This window comes from Triticum urartu, chromosome 2A (assembly GCF_056163025.1).
Source record: "Triticum urartu cultivar PI428250 chromosome 2A, HENAU_Tu73, whole genome shotgun sequence".
NCBI lineage: Eukaryota > Viridiplantae > Streptophyta > Magnoliopsida > Poales > Poaceae > Triticum > Triticum urartu.
In genome coordinates, this window is record NC_141874.1 from 658,078,527 (window position 1) to 658,100,975 (window position 22,449).

The following is a 22,449-nucleotide window of genomic DNA, read 5'->3' on the forward strand; positions in this document are numbered from 1 at the left end:
GTTAACACAACATCAATGTATGGTGTCACAAAATTTTGTATAAAAATTTAAAATATTTTCTGAGATACAAAAATGACAAATTTGACATCAGTGTGATAATGGGCCAAATCTAGAGCCCAAGTTATGTTATATACTATTCACTGTTCAATTTGTCATTTTTGTTTTTCAAATTGTGTTTTGAATTTTGACTTGAAATTTTGTGACAACCTACATTGATGTTGTATGAGTGTATTTAATTTTTTTTCAATTTTTTTAGTATTATAAAAATGTAATATAACTTTTTTTGAGTATTATAAAAATGTAATATAAGTTCGGTAGCACCACAGGATACTTTCCCCAACCCCACAGCCCAGGCACGTTCGTCTGTTCCGAGAGCTTCCACGACCTGCTCGACCTAATGTCTCTCGAGCGGCGCGAGACCAAGAAAGCGATCATGGCGACCGACGGGCAGGCCGACCGCCTCAGCTCCCTCCCAGACGACCTCCTCTACCACGTGCTCTCCTTCCTCCCGGCGCACGAAGTGGTGCCGACGTGCTTGCTCGCGCGGCGCTGGCGCCACCTCTGGAGATCCACGCCTGCACTGCGCATCACCGGCGTCAAGGGGTGCACCAACCCGGAGTGGTTCGTCAACTTCGTCCACAACGTGCTCCTCCTCCGCGACCCCCGCACCCAGCTAGACTCCTTCGAGATCGACCTCGACGAGCGCGACTTCGATTTCAAGGAGTTCCTGCCCGCCAACGAGGAGCACGTGGACCGGTGGTTCCGGCACGCCGTGATGTGCGGACCCAGGGTGCTGCTGGCGCTGCGCACCACCGGTGGCATCTATATGTACGAGGACGATTACGAGCCGATGATGCTTTCTAATGTCCCTCTCATATCTCAGGACCTTACCAGATTGGAACTCCAGATGGTGGATGTATACAACAGTACACTCGATTTCTCACGTTGTCCGGCGCTGGTTCATCTCAAGATTGACGACAGCGACATTAGTGGGAACATCACTTCTCCGTCCTTGCAACATCTCAGCATCAGCCTCAGTTATTTTCAGACGGGTCCCTTTCGCACCCGGATCCGTACGCCTAACCTTGTTTCCCTGGAGCTAATCGATGTTATGCGTAGGGCTCCAGTACTGGTTGAAAACATGCCACTGTTAGTTTCAGCAAGTGTTATACTTAGTTCAGATTGTCGTGATTCTTGTCCTAAGAATGACTGTGGGGATTGCGATGATCCTCGGTGTCATGGTTGTCATTCATCTCAAGGTGGTGCTGATGACAGACGAGGCGAGTCCGTACTTTTGGAAGGATTATCAGAAGTCACACAGTTGGAGTTGTCAGTTGATCCTAAAGTGGTATGCGCTTCAGTTAATATGTTGTAGTTATTATTATGTTGCTCATACATGTGTGATCCATTCATATACTATAGAAGTTACCACGCTAGATACATCCATTTAGGCGACATGGTTTTTAGGATGGAGGAGTAATAAATAGTGAGCAGTTTAATAGTTAGATACATCTATGAATATATATGGGTTTTAAAACTCTTGCAGGTTTATTCTAGTATGGCATCTCGAGCAAAATTTCTATTCCCCAATCCACCACGTGGCATACTCGCATCTTCTACTAGAAAATTTAAGCAAATTACTTACACAATCTTGTTCCCTTGCACAGTTTATTGTCAACAGGGATTTCAAATTGAGCCCTACATTTAGCAAGTTAAAGACTTTGCTGCTCAGCAAATGGTGTCCCGGCATTGCTAGTGACCTCAATATATTAAGTTGCTTCCTTAAACATTCACCAATTCTGGAGAAGCTCACTCTCCATCTTTCCGAGGTATTATATTTTGCACATGAACAATTGTTTGTTATTGCAGTTACTTACCACACATGAATCAATGATATGGGGTAAATATTTGTTTGCTTCAGGTATCTAAAGTTCCAGTGGAAACACAGAGAAGTTACACTCCACCAGATCAACCCCTTGAATGCAGCCATCTGAAGATAGTTGAGATCAAATGTGACGAAGTTGATGAGAGGGCTCACAAGGTTTTAAATATCTTGAGTACCCATGGCATACCGCTCGAGAAAGTTAGTAATATCCATCAAGCTTCTGGATCTTAATGCGAGCTAAGTTGCTGACATTTCTGCTTTCTCCGTTTCTAAATTTTGCCAATGTGTGTGTATAATACCATTATTCCAAGATTGATCCCCGGACTTTGCTCAACGTGCCAATATATTAAGTTTAGCGAAGTCCTCAAATATGACATATCATACAAGTGGTTAACAATTCAGTTATGGACACTGACATGTTCATTTGCCATAATTATTTGTCTTGTTTCAATATTTAGCATATTATAATGCTAACCACAAAGTCAGCTGGAAGTAGAGTACTACTTCAATCTCTTTCGAGAACTAAATTTCTTCTTTATTTTTTCTTTCTAAAAGAGGAAAAGCATTTTCTTTTACAATCACCGACTTGAATACCGATGATATTTTGCCCGAGAAAATTAATACCAGAGAACTAATAGAGCTTCTGGTCCTTTTGGCGTCCTTATGGCTTCTTTGATTCACATGATTGCTCAATGAAAGAATAGTAAAAACATTGGAATAGAATGACATGTCATATTGAATACTACAGAATTGTATGGTCGTTTTATCGTGCACAAAAAAAGTATGAGTCTTTACATGAGGTTGGAGTGGACAACAATTTTCTACGCCATGGCCATGAAGGTGCGCCAAGCAAGCCTACATTGTTGGCCCCTCAACTTCTCTAGGAGCGTTAGAATGTCCTGAAAAGAGCTGGGATCCTACATGGGGCCAAAGAATTCTCTTGCAGAGCTTCAAAGAAATTTAGCAGGTGCATGACGGAAAAGAATGTGATCAACTTTTTCCGGGTTCTCTCAAAGAGGGCACGTCGCTGTTAGAGTTATATTAGTGATGTCTTTTGACCTTTTGCATTCTAGTCTCTTGACATCCTCTTATAGCCTTTTGGTATTCTTATGTATGTGTATATATGCTTGCTTTGCCCTCCCAATAATACTAAGTTGCATTTCATAACATGGTTTAAGAGCCTAGGTAGATTTTTCTCTCTCGCACGTGCAGCTCGTGCTCGACCGCCGCCGTCGCTTCCGGCCAGCGTCTGTTCTTCTGGCTGCTTCAGGCCGTCTGTTCTTCCGCTGCTACTCAAGGTCGCGGCCCTCCTCCAGCCCTCGAGCCGCCCCACCACCAACCGTCACGCCCGGCCGCCCACGATCCGAGGAGCTCCGCCTCTAGGTGCCTCGCACGGCTGCCGGCGCGGATCAGGCGCGCCACCCCCTAGGCCCTTCATCTCCTTCATCTCCCTCCGCAGGAGGCCAATCTCCCTCTCGCCGGCGCTCGATCTCTGCCTCCATCAAGCTTGCGATCACCTCAGTCGCCGATTCCTGCCGCCGGACGCAAATTTCAAGGCCGGGCCGCCGCCGCCGCGCCTCTGGCTGCGGCTCGAGGTCCAGCCGTCGCCGCCAGCCTTCGGCTCTTCGAGGTCGGGCCACCTCTGTTGCTTCTGCTCCCTGGTCGGAGCCGTCGCTGGATGCCCAGATCGGGAAGCGCTCCTGATTTGGCCGCCCTCGATCCTGGCACTGCCCGTGCGTGCGCCCTGGCAGCCGCTGCTGCTTCTGGTTCGTTCGTTGGCCGCCTGCCTCCCGCACGAGCGCGGCTGCTGCTGCTTCGTTCGGCATGCTGGGTTCACGTTGGCCCTTTTGGGCTGATTTCGTTTGTTAACCTTTAGTGTGTAAAAAAAGAAAAAAAGAGAAAAACAAGAGAAAGTAAAAAAAGAAGAAGAGAGAGAGACATGTCGTTTCGGTTGGGCCTGCATTTCCGTCCCTGCTCACATACTACCGATGGTGTTCCCTATATTGATCATGTCTCGCATATGAGCTGCCCGTCGGTGCTTGGTGCTTGTCCGCCTCTGATGTTGCCCTCTATGGCGTGTTCAGCAGGCTGTGATGGTCGTTATTCGTCGACTCTTCTCGTGGCTTCTGCCCGTGATGGTGGTGCCTGGCCTACACAGACTCCCCTTGCCGCTTTCGCGCGCGTCGGTGACCGTTCTACATCGACTCGCAACTCTCAGTCGACTCTACACACGACTTTCACGGGTGGTGGCGTCCGCTCTTTGTTAGCATATGGTTCTACCTCGACGTCTACCACTGTGTCTCTGTCTGCACATGAGATTGCGCAACTCTGATGCCTTCTTATACTTCGAATTCTTCATCGATAGGTTCTGCTGGTTCTACGCCTGAGTTTTCGAGCAATGAGAGACCACCTTCTACTCGTTCAGGTAAATCCTCATGGATTTTTGATACTGGAGCATCTTTCCATATGACTTATGATTCCTCCACTTTGACATCCGTTCGACCCATCGAGTCTCCTGTTTGTGTTCATACTGCTGATGGTACTCCCCTCCCTGTCACTAGTCGAGGCACTCTTAGCACATCTTCTTTTCTTGTTCCCTCCGTTGCTCATGTTCCTCGACTTAGCATGCAACTCTTTTCAGGTAGTCAGATTGTTGACTCTAATTGTAGGGTCAATCTCGACTTCGATTCATGTTCTGTTCAAGATCGTCGCATAAGCGCTCTGCTTGGTGCTGGCCCTCGACGCCATGGTCTTTGGGAGCTTGACTGGCTTCGTCTTCCCTCCGATGCCACCGCCGCCAATCTCGTGGCCCCTGTTGCCGCATCTGCTAGCTTTTTCAGCAGTGGCATCATCGTCTTGGCCATTTATGTGGTTCTCATCTCTCGTCTTTAGTTCATCGTGGTGTTCTGGGGTCTGTCTCCGGCAACACTTCGTTGGATTGTCTAGGTTGTAGGCTTGGTAAGCAGATTCAACTACCCTATCCTCACAATGAGTCGGTGTCTAAGCGTCCTATTGATTTCGTTCACTCAGATATTTGGGGTCCTGCTCCCTTCGCTTCAAAAGGGGGTCATCGCTACTATATTCTCTTTATAGACGATTTTACTCGCTACACCTGGATCTATTTCATGTCTTCTCGTAGTGAGGTCTTATCTATATACAAAAAATTTGCTGCCATGGTTCATACCCAATTCTCCACTCCTATTTGTGTTTTTCATGTAGATTCTGCTCGTGAGTATATCTCTCGTGCGTTGCAAGGATTTCTTGCTGAATAGGGTACTCTTCCCCGGTTCTCTTGTCCTGGTGCTCATGCTCAAAATGGTGTGGCTGAGCGCAAGCATCATCACCTTCCTGAGACGGCGCGTGCGATAATGATCGCGGCCTCTCTTCCGCCTCATTTTTTTGGCTGAGGCTATTTCCACTTCCACTTATCTCATCAATATTCAGCCATCTGCTGCTTTGCAGGGTAGTATTCCTTTCGAACGTCTTTTTGATCGTTCTCCTGATTATTCGACGCTTCGTTTGTTTCATTGTGTTTGCCATGGTCTTATTCCCCCACATGAACGCACCAAGCTAACCGCTCAATCTGTTGAGTATGTCTTTGTAGGATACATCGATGAGCATAAGGGTTATCGGTGTTGGGATCCTGTCGGTCGTCGGATGCGTATTTTCCGGGATGTGACTTTTGATGAGTCTCGTCCTTTCTACCCACGTCCATCCTCCTCGACCTTTTTGTGGAGGACATCTCTTTTCTCACATTCCCGATACACCTCCCTCTGTGCCCCATATTTCCACTCGTCCTTCCCCCATTGTTGTAGATACGGTGCCATCCTCTCCCACAGTTTCTTCTCCTCTCTTGTTGCATGACTATCCACCTTCATCCCCGATACCTTCTTCATCTCCATCTTCATCAATGATGCCTTCCCCATCGGCACCGATGTCTTCCCCATCTCCACCTCTGGTGATTCCTACCCATTTCTCTTTTCCTTTCCATTACACTTGCCGTCCATGTGTCGTGGATGGGTCCACTGATGCGCCATCTATTTCTGGTGTGCCTTCTTCCTCATCTCAGCCGATTTATGGTCTTCGACCTCGTCTTGTCCTCCTCATGACCGCTATTCTCCTTCCCAATATGGTCTTTTGGCTATGCTTGAGCCTACCTCTTATCGCTATGTTATTGTTCATCCCGAATGGCAGTTTGCGATGGCCGAGGAGCTTGCTGCTCTTGAGCGCACCGGCACGTGGGATCTTGTTTCTCTTCTTCCCGGTGTTCCTCCCATCACTTGTAAGTGGGTCTACAAGGTTAAGACTCGCTCTGATGGTTCTCTTGAGCGTTATAAAGCTCGTCTTGTGGCTCGTGGCTTTCAGCAGGAGCATGGGGGTGATTACGATGAGACTTTTGCTCATGTGGCCCATATGACCACTGTTCGCACACTTCTTGCCGTGGCCTTTGTTTGCCACTGGTCTGTATCTCAGCTTGATGTTAAGAACACCTTTCTTAATGGTGAGCTACGTGAGGAGGTTTACATGCGGCCACCACCTGGGTATTCTGTTTCTGATGGCATGGTCTGCCGTCTTCGCCGCTCTCTCTATGGCCTTAATTAGAAAGCCCCTCACGCCTGGTTCGAGCGTTTTGCCTCTGTGGTGAGTGCTTCTGGCTTTTCAGCGAGCGCTCATGATCCAGCATTGTTTCTCCATCTTCCTGCTCGTGGCCGCACTCTTTTTCTTCTCTATGTTGATGACATGATCACCACTGGCGACGATTCTGAGTACATTGCCTTTGTCAAAGCCCGTCTCAGTGAGCAGTTTCTTATGTCTGATCTTGGTCCTCTTCATTACTTTCTTGGGATTGAGGTTTCTTCCACCTCCGATGGCTTTTTTATTTCCCAAGAAAAGTATAGCCAGGACCTTCTTACTCGTGCGGCTCTTAGTGATGAGCGCATTGTTGAGACTCCTATGGAGGTTAATCTTCAACTTTGCGCTTCTGATGGTGAGCCCTTATCTGATCCGACGCGTTATCGTCATCTTGTTGGGAGTCTTGTTTATCTTGCTGTCACTCGTCCAGATATCTCCTATCCTGTCCATATTCTAAGTTAGTTTGTTTTTGCTCCCACTTCAGTTCACTAAAGTCATCTTCGTGTTCTATGATATCTTCGTGGCATGATCTCTTGTCGTCTCTTTTCCCCCGTTCTAGCTCGTTACAACTCCATGCCTATTCATATGCTACGTGGGCTAGTGATCCTACGGATCGCCATTCACTTTCTGCTTACTATGTTTTTCTTGGTGGTTCTTTCATTGCCTGGAAGACCAAGAAACAGACTGCAGTTTCCCGTTCGAGTGTAGAGGCTGAGTTACGAGCTATGGCTCTTCTGACGGCAGAGGTGACTTGGTTACGATGGTTACTGAAGGATTTTGGTGTTTCCGTTACTACACCTACCACCCTCTTGTCAGACAGTACATGTGCTATCAGTATTGCGCGAGATCCCGTGAAGCATGAGCTCACAAAGCATATTGGTGTTGATGCTTCTTATGTGCGCGCTGCTGTATAGGATCATGCTATTGCTCTTCAGTATGTGCCTTCTAAGTTACAGCTTGCAGACTTTTTTACGAAGGTCCAGACTAGAGCGAAACATGGATTTCACCTCTCCAAACTCATTGTTGTGAATCCACCATGAGTTTGAGGGGGGGGGGGGGGGTGTGTGTTAGAGTTATATTAATGATGCCTTTTGGCCTTTTGCATTCTAGTCTCTTGGCATCCTCTTGTAGCCTTTTAGTATTCTCATGTATGTGTATATGGTGGCTTTGGCCTCCCAAATAATACTAAGGTGCATTTCATAACAGTCGCATCCCCTACCCATTGCGTTTAAGGAGAGGTTGATCATTGTGGGAACCCGGTCCTTGCAGCTTGCCAGATGAAGATACAGATCTTGAGAGGAATCCAAGAAGCCCAAAGGGCCTTGCCGTAGTGGATGTGTGGGCCGTGTATGAGATTATAATAAATCGATTTGACCAAAAAGAAACCAGAGGAGGTCAGAAACCAAGAGATCTCATCTTTCTTGGCCAAGAGCTCCATCTGGTTGAGGAATTGCAACGCGTTCCAGCAAGCTTGTTCTTCATTAGATAGATTATACGCAAGAAAGCTATGCAGTCTGTTGATTGGACAGAGCGTCCTTAACATCATTATTTGGATCCGAAGCAATAACAAAAAGATCTAGGAATGAGAGATCAAGTGGCGAGTTGTTGATCCAGTTGGAGGCCAAAACTTGGTGTCAGCCCCATTGCTTACCAAGAACTTGGCTGCCAAGTTTAAAATTTCTTTGGATTTTAAGCCCGTTCAGAACTCGGAGAGCAGCTGAAGAAGGACAAGTTAGTAAAGTATCTGGCCTTAAGAATTTAAGCGCAAAGGTTGTCGTCGTTCTGAGAGAATTTTCCAAATCCATTTGGTGCTCAAAGCCAGATTCATGATTCTGGAATTAGTTATACCCAAACCACCTTGCGACTTCGGTCTACACAGGTCCTCCCATCGGATCATGTGGTATTTACATTTAGCGGTATCTGTTTCCTAGAAAGACCTTGCACGAACTTCACCAAATTTCAGGTGAACCCCTTCACGAAGAATAAAAAGGGGCCATAGCGTACATAGGGATCACAGATAAGCACGCGCTAGTGAGTAAGCCTCGGACTCAAGGACATGACTCTTCCTTGCCAGGGGTCGAACCTTTTTTCCGACCTTATGGACCGTCGGATCCCAATCCAACGCGAGAAGCGCTTTGTCACTCAGAGCAAGGGAGCCTTAATCATCATGAACAAGTTGAAAGGTTCCTCCAGGCTGTGCTGCACGTTGAAGAAGGTGAAAAGGTTCCTCTGTTATGCAAGCACGGATATATATTATGGTTACCTGGTTGATGAGACATGCATGTGAATGCCGGCTGCGTGTTTTGTCCCGATCGAACATGTCTGTAGCAATGGCGTTCTGGCCGGGCCATTATTCCCCTTCTTTCCATTTATATACGGTTGCGTTAATCTTGAACGAATAAGAAGAGAGAAAACTACGCGTGGGCGGCTGCCCTATAAAGAGGAGCGACGTCTTCATAGACGATAACTCTCAAGTCTCAACTCCTGTCTTCTCTTTTCAGTCTCTGCTATAAGGCATTTGTACATGTTTCTCCTTTGAAACCAGCAGTGTAGTTTTTGTTGTTGGCAATAGCATCCATTCAGGTTTTGTTTTTCCTTTCGAAAAGAGGGTTAAACCCCCAGTCTCTTAGTTTGTTAACATGGAGGTACCTTACGAGTATCAGCTGGCATTGGCTGATTACTGGGAGGGGAGGCCGACCACGGAACCAAATGTATGGGTTCCTGGCCTCCCTTTGCAGATGACAGTTGCTGCTCCTGCTAGCAACAGTGATCTGGTGGTCAGCTCTACTGGACAGCAGCAGCTGGTTCAGGAGAGTACTCATCATCAGCACGCGGTTGAAGTTGAACTAGTGTTCAATGAAGTAACACAGTCACTCAAGCAGACGGTGGACAATATGGCAATGAAGATGCACCTGTTCCCGCCAAACATGGAAGATCTGGCCTCGTACAAGGCCCCCAAGGTGGTGTCCATCGGCCCTTATCACCACGGCGAGAGCGAAGCCCTCAAGCAGATGGAGAGCATCAAGCATGCGGCCGCCGTCCACTTCATCGACAACACGGGCTGCTCCATCCAGGAGGTGTATGGGGCGGTCTGCGCGGTCGCGGAGGTGGCCCGCGGGCACTACGAGGAGGACAAGATGCGAACTGCCAGCGACGACGACTTCAAGCACATGCTGTTCTTTGATGGCTGTTTCCTGCTGCAGTATATGTTGTTTTGGTGCAGAAGAGTAAACGAAGACGATGATGACGAGACCACCGTGGATGTGGACCCGTCGTTGCATAGTGTTTTCAGCTCCAACGACAGCCGCATCTTCTGTGACGTCGTGCTGCTTGAGAACCAACTCCCCTGGGTGGTGGTTGACACGCTCAAAAGGTTCATGCGCACGCCCCCGACCATGGAGTTGTTCGTTCGACGCGTTAAAATAGACAAAATGCATACCCGCCAAGAGCTTGAATTTGTTCTTGCTCCACTACCTAACTACACACCGCCGCATCTCCTTGGCCTCCTACGATACCACATTGTAGGAAATACTAAAGTGCCCGAGCCCAGCCCCTTATCTGACAAGGTCAAGGAAGTATCATGGTCTGTCGGCGTCATTGAACTTGCAGAGATTGGCATTGAGGTCACACCCAACGATATTAAAGAAGACCTAAAGAAGATGTACATCGACAGAGGGTGCTTCACCGGCGAGCTCAGGTTGGCGTCGGTGTCCCTAGGCAACGCAACCGCAACCTTCCTCGTCAACATGGCGGTTTTCGAGATGTGCACGACCCCTGATTTTGATCAAGATGATGATGAAATGTCTACTGTCTGCTCGTACCTCTGGCTCCTGGGCATGGTTACGGACAGCGTGAGTGATGTGCAGGAGCTACGAAACAAGCATATCTTGGAAGGAGGAGCAGGGCTCACCAACGAGGACGTGCTCAAGTTGTTCACCGGGGTCGAGAAGCACCTGCGGATCGGGAGACGCTATTACAAGACCATTGTAGACATTGCAAACTACAGGTACGCTAGGCGGCCGTGGATCATGTTCTACAGGTTCGGTTACCGGAACCGCACAACCATCATCACGGTGATCACCACCATTGTTGGAGCCGCGGGTTTCCTTGCGACGCTCAAGTCTTTCCGGTAATCAAGCTAGCTACACCTTCTCTCCTGCCATGGCGAGCGTGTGTTGTAGTATCTTGTATCTTGCTGTTCCCTTTCCTTGCTACAACTAATCAGTTCCCTGTATGTGATCGAGCTAGTACCATTTGCTACTTAAAATTCTCAGTTATAGCATTTCACTGGCTAAGTTCAGTGAGTTTGTGCTGATCTAGTGTTCTCTGTTGAAGCCCTCCACCACCCTTTTTCTTTTCTTGACGTCCCCTATACCAATCTTAATTGAACCGCGCAGCAACCAATTTTGGCAGTAGGATATAGTAATGTATAGTGTATATGATTAGTCGTAACTGCCCCGTGATGGGTGAGAGGTACGTAGCTGGCACTACCACCAGCCATGTGCCAACGTGCAATACACCATGGGCGCCAAAGCATAGTGGAGGTCATCGTTAGAGTAAAACGATATTGAAATGAAGTAAATGGATGATCAGTCCTGATTTCTATTGATTCTCAAGTGTATATTTATATATATCTGAAAGAGATTGGGAGAAGTGGTGCCTATTTGGAGGCATCCCTCCATAGCAGGCCCCTTTTGGTCATAGAGAGAAGGGGCTTGCACACACACCCCTTTGCTAATGATGGTTTGTTAATAAGAATGTGCTAATTAATTCCTAAAACTCCTCGTACAACACTGCTTCTTAAATGATTCATCATTGAAGGCTTCTTGCATATTCATCTTCCATCTAGAGAAATCATTTGTACAATCTTGAGTCTCCCCCAAAAAACCTTGTGGAAAAATATGAGAAAAATAGTGCAGATATGTTGCTAAAACTCTTTGAAACTCAGTGGGAAAACAACAAGTAGAAAATGATGCAACATATAATGATTATTATTTGCTTGATAACTCATATGAGAAAAAAAAATTGAAGAAGGAGAAAACTCATTGGTGAAATTAGAGAACAACAAATATGCTTTGAATATACATTCCTTAGAAATCCCAGCAAGAAAAACTAAAAGTATCGCATATATCGCCTCATTAAATTTTTTTATGAGAAAACTCATAAAGGAAAAGAGTGTGATCTGGTATGCCATTGAAAACTCCTGTAAAATATAGTGAAAAAATATAACGAGAAAAAGATATGACATGTGATGGTAATTGCCTTTTTTGATAACTTACACGAGGAAACCTCGAAAGGATAAAACTCATTGGTAAGTTTAGAGGGCAATACATATGACTTGTATACATCCGCTAAAAAAACCAGTGGGTAAAATAAGATGTCTTCCATGTATTCTTCTTTTGATATTACCTCATTACAAATCTTGATGAGAACCTTGAGAGTAAACTTATAAAGGGGAAAGAAGTATAATGTAATGTTTGAATAGATTATAGTTCAGGAAGAGACCCCCCCCCCCCACCTTAATTCTTGCAAATGTCGAAGCCGTCGCATACCAATTCCATGTACATGTTTCTCGGAATGTTGAAGTTGATAGAGACTTCGTGAGCAGATCAGTGAGATTGTCATATGATTTGACTTTGCAGGATGGGCAATATGGTGATATTGCATATTAAGTAACATATTTGCATCCGAGCAACACAAGCAACATTATCTTTGAAATAATGGTTGGTAGTTCAATGAAACCAATTCCACATGATTGTTTTATATGATTCATCATTCCTTGAAGCTACACGAATACTACAAGTGATGTCTCGTACTTAAGAATGATTGGTGGATGTAGCCACAAAGGTCTGTTTTAAAGACTTACATGAGATGGATATCATACCAAACATAACACAGAGCATGTGTATTGTTGGTGTCAAAACGGGCAGATCTCGGGGTAGGGGTCCCGAACTGTGGATCTGAGATCGATGGGGAACAACGGACGATGAACACGGTGTTTACCCAGGTTCGGGCCCTCTCAAAGAGGTAAGACCCTACGTCCTGCTTGATTATATTGGATGTATAGTACGGTTACAGAGTAGATCTACCTCGAGATCAGCATGAGCTAAACCCTGAGGTGATGAGGCGATTGATGTAGCTCTCTCCCTAAAGACTACAACCCTCGGTTTATATAGACACTGGCAGGGTTAGGGTTACCGGAGACAGATTACAATAAGAGGTAAAGAGATCCCGCCTATCCTTGATTTGGAGGGCACACCACGGCTTCATAGATCTTCTGTCGCTATGCGGCTTCACCAGTACGGCCCACATCCAACGGACCGACGCCCTGAGGATCCCTTAGTCCATAACTCCCTCATGTATGATCTGACATAGTGAAGATCTGATTGATGTGTCTGAAGGTATTGGTGTCTAGATTTCTCTAAAACTGATAAACTAGGACAATATGTTTGATGCATTAGAGATATCAAAAGATATTATTGATTCCCAACCAACTATTTTTGTGGATCTAGTGGTACTAGAATATGGAACCTTGGGTCACAATATGTTAATTTCATTTTCTCATGGTCTAAACGGATCTTTCTCTACGTCTAAAGATTGAACAACCATGAAAGTTATAGATAGATAAGACTTGTCCATAATGAATTCCTGGAATATGAGATAGACAACACAGTGTATCATAATAGATGAGTGAAGGCGCTCGAATTGTAGCTAAAGCAAAATTTGTTTTTTTACTTACATCCTTCATATCAAATTCCGTCTATAGATGATTACCCCCTTCATCAATATCTTGTGTGTTGCCAATAATTTTATAATCATCAGCATACACTGATGTAATGTGGTGTCATAATGAGGATTTCTTGATGAACACGTATGCACAATCATCATCGTTGGAGTAATTCTTTTGTATGAGGAACTCACTAAGTCGATTGTACCAAATTTGTTTCGACTGCCGGAATCACTCCATCAATATCACCGTCACGCCGTCGTGTTGCCGGCAATCCCATCTACTTATCCTCCCTCGCTTGTTGGATCAAAGAGGAGGAGACGTCATCGAGCCGTACATGTGCCGAACGCGGATGTGCCGTCTGTTCTGTACTTCATCGGTTTGGATCATGATTGAATCGTGATGAGTACGACTACATCAATCGCGTGATATACGCTTCTGCTTAACAGTCTACGAGGGTACGTAGACACACTCTCCCTCTCGGTGTTATGCTTCTTCTAGATAGACCTTGGGTGTTCGTAGGAATTTGTTTGATTTTCATGCAACACTCCCCAACAAAAACCCGGTGTCAGCCCCATTGCCTACCAAGAACTTGGCTGCTAAGTTTAAAATTTCTTTGGATTTTAAGCCCGTTCAGAACACGGAGAGCAGCTGAAGAAAGAGGAGTTAATAAAAAGTATTTGGCCTTAAGAATTTGAGCGCAAAGGTTGTCGTCAATCTGAGAGATTTTTCCAAATCCTCTTGGTGAGCAAAGCCAGATTCATGATTCTGGAGTTAGTTATACCCAAACCACCTTGCAACTTCGGGTTACACAGATTCTCTCATCGGATCATGTAGTATTTACGTCTAATGGCATCCACTTCCTAAAAAAACCCTACACGAACTTTACCAAAAAACACTTTGAACCCCTTCACGAAGAATAAAAAGGGCCATAGCGTACATAGGGATCATAGATAAGCATGCGTTAGTGAGTAAGCCTGGGCCTCGAGGACATGACTCTCGTCTAACTGATTGCATGCACAACGTGTATCCGGTCCACCCATCCTGCATGCACATCAAATCATCTATTTACATGCACGTCAAATTAACATGCTGCCTGCACACCTCTCTGCTCTCTTCGAAACAAACCCATCATTTTATTACCCCTTTGTAAACTAAAATCATTTATATCTTCTAAACCAATATTCAATTATAACTTTTTTTTATATTCGAACTTCTGACGCAAAGACCTTTAGAACAAGACCAATGTTGAATATATTTGAACTAGTTTGAAAATTTTCATCAATGTTCCATAAACTTAAATTGTGCATGGCTCAAACAAGTTCCATAAACTTTTCATCAAAGTTCAGGCAAGCTGTTTATAAAGTTCTTTGGTTTCAAATACATTTTCTAGCAAAGTTCTTTAATATTTCTAACAAACTGCAAAACCCACTATTCAAAAAGTTCTTCAACTTCTGATCCTGTTTATTTAGCACTTTACAATTAAAAAGAGAAGTTCTTCATTGTTTTCAGCAAAGTTCCTTACTAAAAACACTGATAAGCTGCTAAACAATCATATTTCAGTTTTAGTTAACGAAACATGTGTTCAAAAATTATCCAAGACTGATCTTGTTCTAAAGATCTTGATGCGAGGAGTTCAAATATATAAAAAGTTTTAAAAATTAAAGTTTGATTATAAAAATATGAACCATCTAAACTGTGAAAAGGAAACTAAAAGTAATGAAGTTTGAGGAGAAAGCAAAGATACTATAGGCATGCATGTGTCAGACTGTGTGATATAAAAAGAGAGAAAGAGGCCATGCACATGCAAAGAGCTCGGATCCTATGTTGAAGCAGCGGCTGAGATATGCGCTGCTGCGCGTGCAACTAGTTAGGATTCGCCTTATTCGGCTCCAGGCTGTGTTGCACGTTGAAGAAGTCGGAAGGTTCCTCTGTTATGCAGGCATTGCACGCATATATATTACTATGGATTTATGGTTACCTGGTTGACGAGACATGCATGTGACGGCACGCTGCGTGTTTTGTCCCTATCGAACATGTCTCTAGCAATGGGAGTCTGGCCGGGCCCATTCCCCTTGTTTCCATTTATATACGGTTGCGCCAAGGGGTGCGGTGACCCGTCTTTAGGGTTTCCCGCATCTGTTCGCGAGGTGTGGCGCCTGTCTTCCATTCGCATTCTGCTTCCTCCCCATCCTCTCTCCATTTCCTTTGCGGCGGCAGTGATGGGGGACCGTCGTCCTGACAAGCGTCCGATGGTGGCCGGAGATCAAGACGCGGAGCTGCGGCGGGAGAAAGCGCTCCGCGAGAAAGCCAAGAGTGCCATGAGCGGCCGGCAGGGTGGTCGCGATGGCCACGAAGCGCGAGAGTCTGCGGCTGCGCAAGGAGGGCGCGAGGGGGATTGGGGTCCCCCCCTTGGTGGATCGAGCAACAAGAAAGGAAGCGTCTGAAGAAGGAAGGGCACAAATGCCGCGAGTTGGAGCGGAAATCAGTGCCACTTCCCAACTTCGGTGCGGGTCATGGAGATCCGATGGCCAAGAAGCTGAGGGCCGGCGCAGCGCCGCTCGCAGTGGCCCTTCCTGGACCCAAAGGTTCGGCCGATGCGCCCATTCCGGTGGAAGAGATCCCCGATGTGGAATGCTTCAAGTGTGGGCGCTTGGGGCATTACCAGTCCAAGTGCAAGTTTGAGCCATTGTGCGTGATGTGCAAGGAGGAGGGCCACGTCTCGGCTGCGTGCCCGACGCGGGGGAAGGCCCTAAACCTCCAGATCTTGGGAAGTGCCATCTCGGGGGAGGGCTTCTTTTTTCTACAGTTTGAGGAGGAAGACGAGTTGGAAGGAGCCGCGGATCTGAAGCCAGACAACGCAGCTATCATCTCTGCAGATCCGGGCCAGCTCTCGCTCTGTGTCCTCAAGCAAGAGCTTAAGCATATGGTTGCAGGGGATTGGGATTGGCAGGTGGCCCAGGTTGGGGATAACGATTTCTTGGTCATCTTCCCTTCGGCTCACCTGCTCCATATGGCTAAATCCAGTGGTAAACTCTTCTTATCTATCAATGACATAACCGCTCGGGTGCGGGAGTCTCTGCATGAGGAGGTGACGCCTATGACCATGCCAGAGACGTGGGTTCGGCTTCATGGCATTCCAAGGAAGCATCGGCGTGCGGAACAGCTGACGGAAGGTCTCAAGATGCTAGGCCGTCCCATTGTTGTGGATGAACTTTCCCTCATAAGGCTGGGGCCAGTGAGGATGAAGTTTGCATGCAAGTCGCCTGATAAGCTTAATGGCTTCGTGGAGGTGTGGTTCAATGGGGAGGGATACCAAATCAAGGCCGAGGTGGAAAGGCTTCCGAAAAGGACCGGAGAAGGCGGCTCGAGGGGAGCTGGCCCGTCTGACAAGAACCCCCCTCCCCCACCCTCGGAGCAGTCTGGACGGCCGCGGGGTGCGGGTACTGGCAACAAAGCAGCTGATGGTGGTAATGCACCATCCAAGCAGCAGGCGGGCGGTGCTCGCGGATCGGCGGCGACCAAGGATACGGTGATGGGTGGTCAGGAAGATGATCTGGACGAAAGTATGCACGATACCTCATGTGACACTGAAACTTGGGAAAAGCTCGAACTGATGGGTGGGGACGTGCCCGCCGTGGCGACTCAAGACACTGCTGTCAGTATCCCTCCGCTGGCCAGGACGCTTGATGTTTCCTTCGACGAGTACGACTCCCACCTGGGCTCGCCATCCTTGGCTACCATGGTGGAGTCGGTGCTCTCTGGGGACTTGGCAGGCGCGTCCCAGGCCTCTCCGGCGGCTACAGGCGGCATGGAAGCGGGATGCATGCTCAACGTCGACTCGACCCCGACCCCTCCCTCGGGCCACCAAGGCTCGGGTGGATCGAGCAGATCTCAAAAGAAGACGGCGGGCCGAAAGCCGGCGGCAAAGGCATGTGCGGCTGCGGTTTCGTCAGAGCTCGGTGGTGATTTGGGCGCGGCACTGGTGTCGGTGGGAGCAGGAGCGAAGGCGAAGCGATCCAAGGCGACCCCAGTGCCGCAGCGTGCCCCGAGCGCACGGTCCAAGGCCAAGCTGGGAGACCTCTCTTCGCTGGAGAGTGCGCAGCTTCGCATTGCCGACAAGAACCTAGAGGTTTCAGGTAATCCTCTCCCCTCATACAAAATTTTGAATGCCTTTTCGGACGCGCATTTGTCGAAAATTTTGGATGATAGTGGAGTTGTTTCTTCTCTCCCCCATGGTGAGATTCCATCTCTAGTCCGTGCGTGAGAGGAGGCGCAAGCGGCACTTGCTGCTGTTGCGGTTCATTGTGTGCTTGCACCCTCATCAGGGCTGGTTCCAGCAGGGGATGGAACCGCCTCCTGCCCCGATGAGGAAGCAGAAGCTAGGGATGCTTCTATGCTTCCTTCTTCCAGCCATGCTACGGCTCGGAAACGGGTGGCCAAAGCGGTGACCTCTCATGGGGTCCGACTACGTAATCGTATTATTTGATTCTATGCATTATCTTTTCTGGAACATTAGAGGCTGTGGTCACGAGGGCTGTCGAACGCAGCTTAGGGAATATATGGCCAAAGAGCGAATAGACGTGGTTGCGCTCCAGGAGACTATCAAAGCTGATTTTTCCTCCCGTGATCTGCTTGCCTTTGATCCCCTTAGTCGTTTTGATTGGCATTGGCTTCCCTCATCTGGTCTCTCGGGTGGGATCTGTTGGTGAACGTTGCAGAAAACAAAAATTTTCCTACGGTTTCACCAAGATCCATCTATGAGTTCATCTAGCAATGAGTGATTGGATGCATCTACGTACCTTGTAGATCGCGAGCGGAAGCGTTCAAAGAACGGGGATGAGGGAGTCGTACTCGACGTGATCCGAATCACCGGAGATCCTAGCGCCGAACGGACGACACCTCCGCGTTCAACACACGTACGGTCAGCGTAACGTCTCCTCCTTCTTGATCCAGCAAGGGGGAAGGAGAGGTTGAGGAAGATGGCTCCAGCAGCAGCACGACGGTGTGGTGGTGATGGAGCTGCAGTACTCCGGCAGGGCTTCGCCAAGCTCTATGGAGGAGGAGGAGGTGTTGGAGAGGGAGAGGGAGGCGCCAGGGCATGGGTGTGATGGCCCTTCCTCCCCCCACTATATATAGGGGGCCTAGGGGGGGCGCCGGCCCTAGGAGAGGGGGGCGGTGGCCAAGGGGTGGGGGGCTTGCCCCCCAAGCAAGGAGGCGCCCCCCTTTAGGGTTTCCCCACCCTAGGCGCATGGGCCCTAGGGGGAAGTGGCGCCCCAGCCCACTTTGGGCTGGATCCCTTCCCACTTCAGCCCATGGGGCCCTCCAGGATAGGTGGCCCCACCCGGTGGACCCCCGGGACCCTTTCGGTGGTCCCGGTACAATACCGGTGACCCCGAAACTTGTCCCGATGGCCGAAATAGCACTTCCTATATATAATTCTTTACCTCCGGACCATTCTGAAACTCCTCGTGACGTCCGGGATCTCATCCGGGACTCCGAACAATATTCGGTTTACTGCATATACATATCCCTACAACCCTAGCGTCACCGAACCTTAAGTGTGTAGACCCTACGGGTTCGGGAGACATGTAGACATGACCGAGATTGCTCTCCGGTCAATAACCAACAGCGGGATCTGGATACCCATGTTGGCTCCCACATGCTCCTCGATGGTCTCATCGGATGAACCACGATGTCGAGGATTCAAGCAACCCCGTATACAATTCCCTTTGTCAATCGGTATGTTACTTGCCCGAGATTCGATCGTCGGTATCCCAATACCTCGTTCAATCTCGTTACCGGCAAGTCACTTTACTCGTACCGTAATGCATGATCCTGTGACCAGACACTTGGTCACTTTGAGCTCATAATGATGATGCATCACCGAGTGGGCCCGGTGATACCTCTCCGTCATACGGAGTGACAAATCCCAGTCTTGATCCGTGTCAACCCAACAGACACTTTCGGAGATACCCGTAGTATACCTTTATAGTCACCCAGTTACGTTGTGACGTTTGGTATACCCAAAGTACTCATAGGGTATCTGGGAGTTACACGATCTCATGGTCTAAGGAAAAGATACTTGACATTGGAAAACTCTAGCAAACGAACTATACGATCTTGTGCTATGTTTAGGATTGGGTCTTGTCCATCACATCATTCTCCTAATGATGTGATCTCGTTATCAATGACATCTAATGTCCATAGTCAGGAAACCATGACTATCTGTTGATCAACGAGCTAGTCAACTAGAGGCTTACTAGGGACATGTTGGTGTCTATTATTCACACATGTATTACGATTTCCGGATAACACAATTATAGCATGAATAAAAGACAATTATCATGAACAAGGAAATATAATAATAATGCTTTTATTATTGCCTCTAGGGCATATTTCCAACAGTCTCCCACTTGCACTAGAGTCAATAATCTAGTTACATTGTGATGAATCAAACACCCATGGAATTCTAGTGTTGATCATGTTTTGCTCTAGGGAGAGGTTTAGTCAACGGATCTGCTACATTCAGGTCCGTATGTATTTTACAAATATCTATGTCTTCATCTTGAACATTTTCACGAATGGAGTTGAAGCGACGCTTGATGTGCCCGGTCTTCTTGTGAAACCTGGGCTCCTTGGCAAGTGCAATAGCTCCAGTGTTGTCACAGAAGAGTTTGATTGGCCCCGACGCATTGGGTATGACTCCTAGGTCGGTGATGAACTCCTTCACCCAAATTGCTTCATGTGCTGCCTCCGAGGCTGCCATGTACTCTGCTTCACATGTAGATCCTGCCACGACGCTCTGCTTGCAACTGCACCAGCTTACTACCCCACCATTCAAAATATACACGTATCCGGTTTGTGACTTTGAGTCATACAGATCTGTGTCGAAGCTAGCGTCGACGTAACCCTTTACGACGAGCTCTTCGTCACCTCCATAGACGAGAAACATTTCCTTAGTACTTTTCAGGTACTTCAGGATATTCTTGACCGCTGTCCAGTGTTCCTTGCCGGGATTACTTTGGTACCTACCTACCAAACTTATGGCAAGGTTTACATCAGGTCTGGTACACAGCATGGCATACATAATAGAACCTATGGCTGAGGCATAGGGGATGATACTCATCTCTTCTATATCTTCTGCCGTGGTCGGACATTGAGCTGAGCTCAATTTCACACCTTGTAACACAGGCAAGAACCCCTTCTTAGACTGATCCATATTGAACTTCTTCAATATCTTATCAAGGTATGTGCTTTGTGAAAGACCTATGAGGCGTCTTGATCGATCTCTATAGATCTTGATGCCTAATATATAAGCAGCTTCTCCAAGGTCCTTCATTGAAAAACTCTTATTCAAGTAGGCCTTAATGCTGTCCAAGAGTTCTATATCATTTCCCATCAAAGGTATGTCATCTACATATAATATGAGAAATGCTACAGAGCTCCCACTCACTTTCTTGTAAACGCAGGCTTCTCCATAAGTCTGCGTAAACCCAAACGCTTTGATCATCTCATCAAAGCGAATGTTCCAACTCCGAGATGCTTGCACCAGCCCATAAATCGAGCGTTGGAGCTTGCATACCTTGTTAGCATTCTTAGGATCGACAAAACCTTCCGGCTGCATCATATACAATTCTTCCTTAAGGAAACCATTAAGGAATGCCGTTTTGACGTCCATTTGCCATATCTCATAATCATAGAATGCGGCAATTGCTAACATGATTCGGACGGACTTTAGCTTCGCTACCGGTGAGAAAGTCTCATCGTAGTCAACCCCTTGAATTTGTCGATAACCCTTAGCGACAAGCCGAGCTTTATAGATGGTCACATTACCATCTGCGTCTGTCTTCTTCTTAAAGATCCATTTATTTTCTATGGCTCGCCGCTCAATGGGCAAGTCAGTCAAAGTCCATACTTTGTTTTCATACATGGATCCTATCTCGGATTTCATGGCTTCTAGCCATTTGTCGGAATCCGGGCCCGCCATAGCTTCTTCATAGTTCTAAGGTTCACCGTTGTCTAACAACATGATTTCCAAGACAGGGTTGCCGTACCACTCTGGTGCGGAACGTGTCCTTGTGGACCTACGAAGTTCAGTAGCAACTTGATCTGAAGTTTCATGATCATTATCATTAATTTCCTCTCTAGTCGGTGCAGGCACCTCAGGATCATTTTCTTGAGTTGCGCCATTTTCCGGTTCAAGAGGTAATACTTCATCAAGTTCTACTTTCCTCCCACTTACTTCTTTCAAGAGAAACTCTTTCTCTAGAAAGGATCCATTCTTGGCAACAAAGATCTTGCCTTCGGATCTGAGGTAGAAGGTATACCCAATAGTTTCTTTAGGGTATCCTATGAAGACGCATTTTTCCGACTTGGGTTCGAGCTTTTCAGGTTGAAGTTTCTTGACATAAGCATCGCATCCCCAAACTTTTAGAAACGACAGCTTAGGTTTCTTCCCAAACCATAATTCATACTGTGTCGTCTCAACGGATTTCGACGGAGCCCTATTTAAAGTGAATGCGGCAGTCTCTAAAGCATAGCCCCAAAAAGATAGCGGTAAATCGGTAAGAGACATCATAGATCGCACCATATCTAATAGAGTGCGATTACGACGTTCGGACACACCATTACGCTGAGGTGTTCCAGGCGGCGTGAGTTGTGAAACTATTCCACATTTTCTTAAGTGTGTGCCAAATTCGTGACTCAAGTATTCTCCTCCACGATCTGATCGCAGGAACTTGATTTTCCTGTCACGTTGATTTTCAACCTCACTCTGAAATTCCTTGAACTTCTCAAAGGTCTCAGACTTGTGTTTCATTAAATAGATATACCCATATCTACTCAAGTCATCAGTGAGGGTGAGAACATAACGATAGCCACCGCGAGCCTCAACACTCATTGGACCGCACACATCAGTATGTATGATTTCTAATAAGTTGGTTGCTCGCTCCATTGTTCCTGAGAATGGAGTCTTGGTCATTTTACCCATGAGGCATGGTTCGCACGTGTCAAATGATTCGTAATCAAGAGACTCTAAAAGTCCATCTGCATGGAGCTTCTTCATGCGTTTGACACCTATGTGACCAAGGCGGCAGTGCCACAAGTATGTGGGACTATCATTATCAATCTTACATCTTTTGGTATTCACACTATAAATATGTGTAACATTACGCTCGAGATTCATTAAGAATAAACCATTCAC

The 22,449-nt window shown here is 47.0% G+C and overlaps 1 protein-coding gene and 1 pseudogene across 1 annotated transcript; both read left to right on the forward strand.

Moving 5' to 3' along the window:
- The first annotated feature begins 397 nt into the window (after positions 1–397).
- Positions 398–2,126, forward strand: LOC147986488 (F-box/LRR-repeat protein At3g26922-like; annotated as a pseudogene).
- Positions 2,127–8,962: 6,836 nt separating this feature from the next.
- Positions 8,963–10,768, forward strand: LOC125533924 (UPF0481 protein At3g47200). The gene has a single exon (XM_048697249.2). It carries the CDS (start codon positions 9,157–9,159, stop codon positions 10,648–10,650), a length of 1,494 nt encoding a protein of 497 aa, XP_048553206.1. The 5' UTR covers positions 8,963–9,156; the 3' UTR covers positions 10,651–10,768.
- The last annotated feature ends 11,681 nt before the right edge of the window (positions 10,769–22,449 follow it).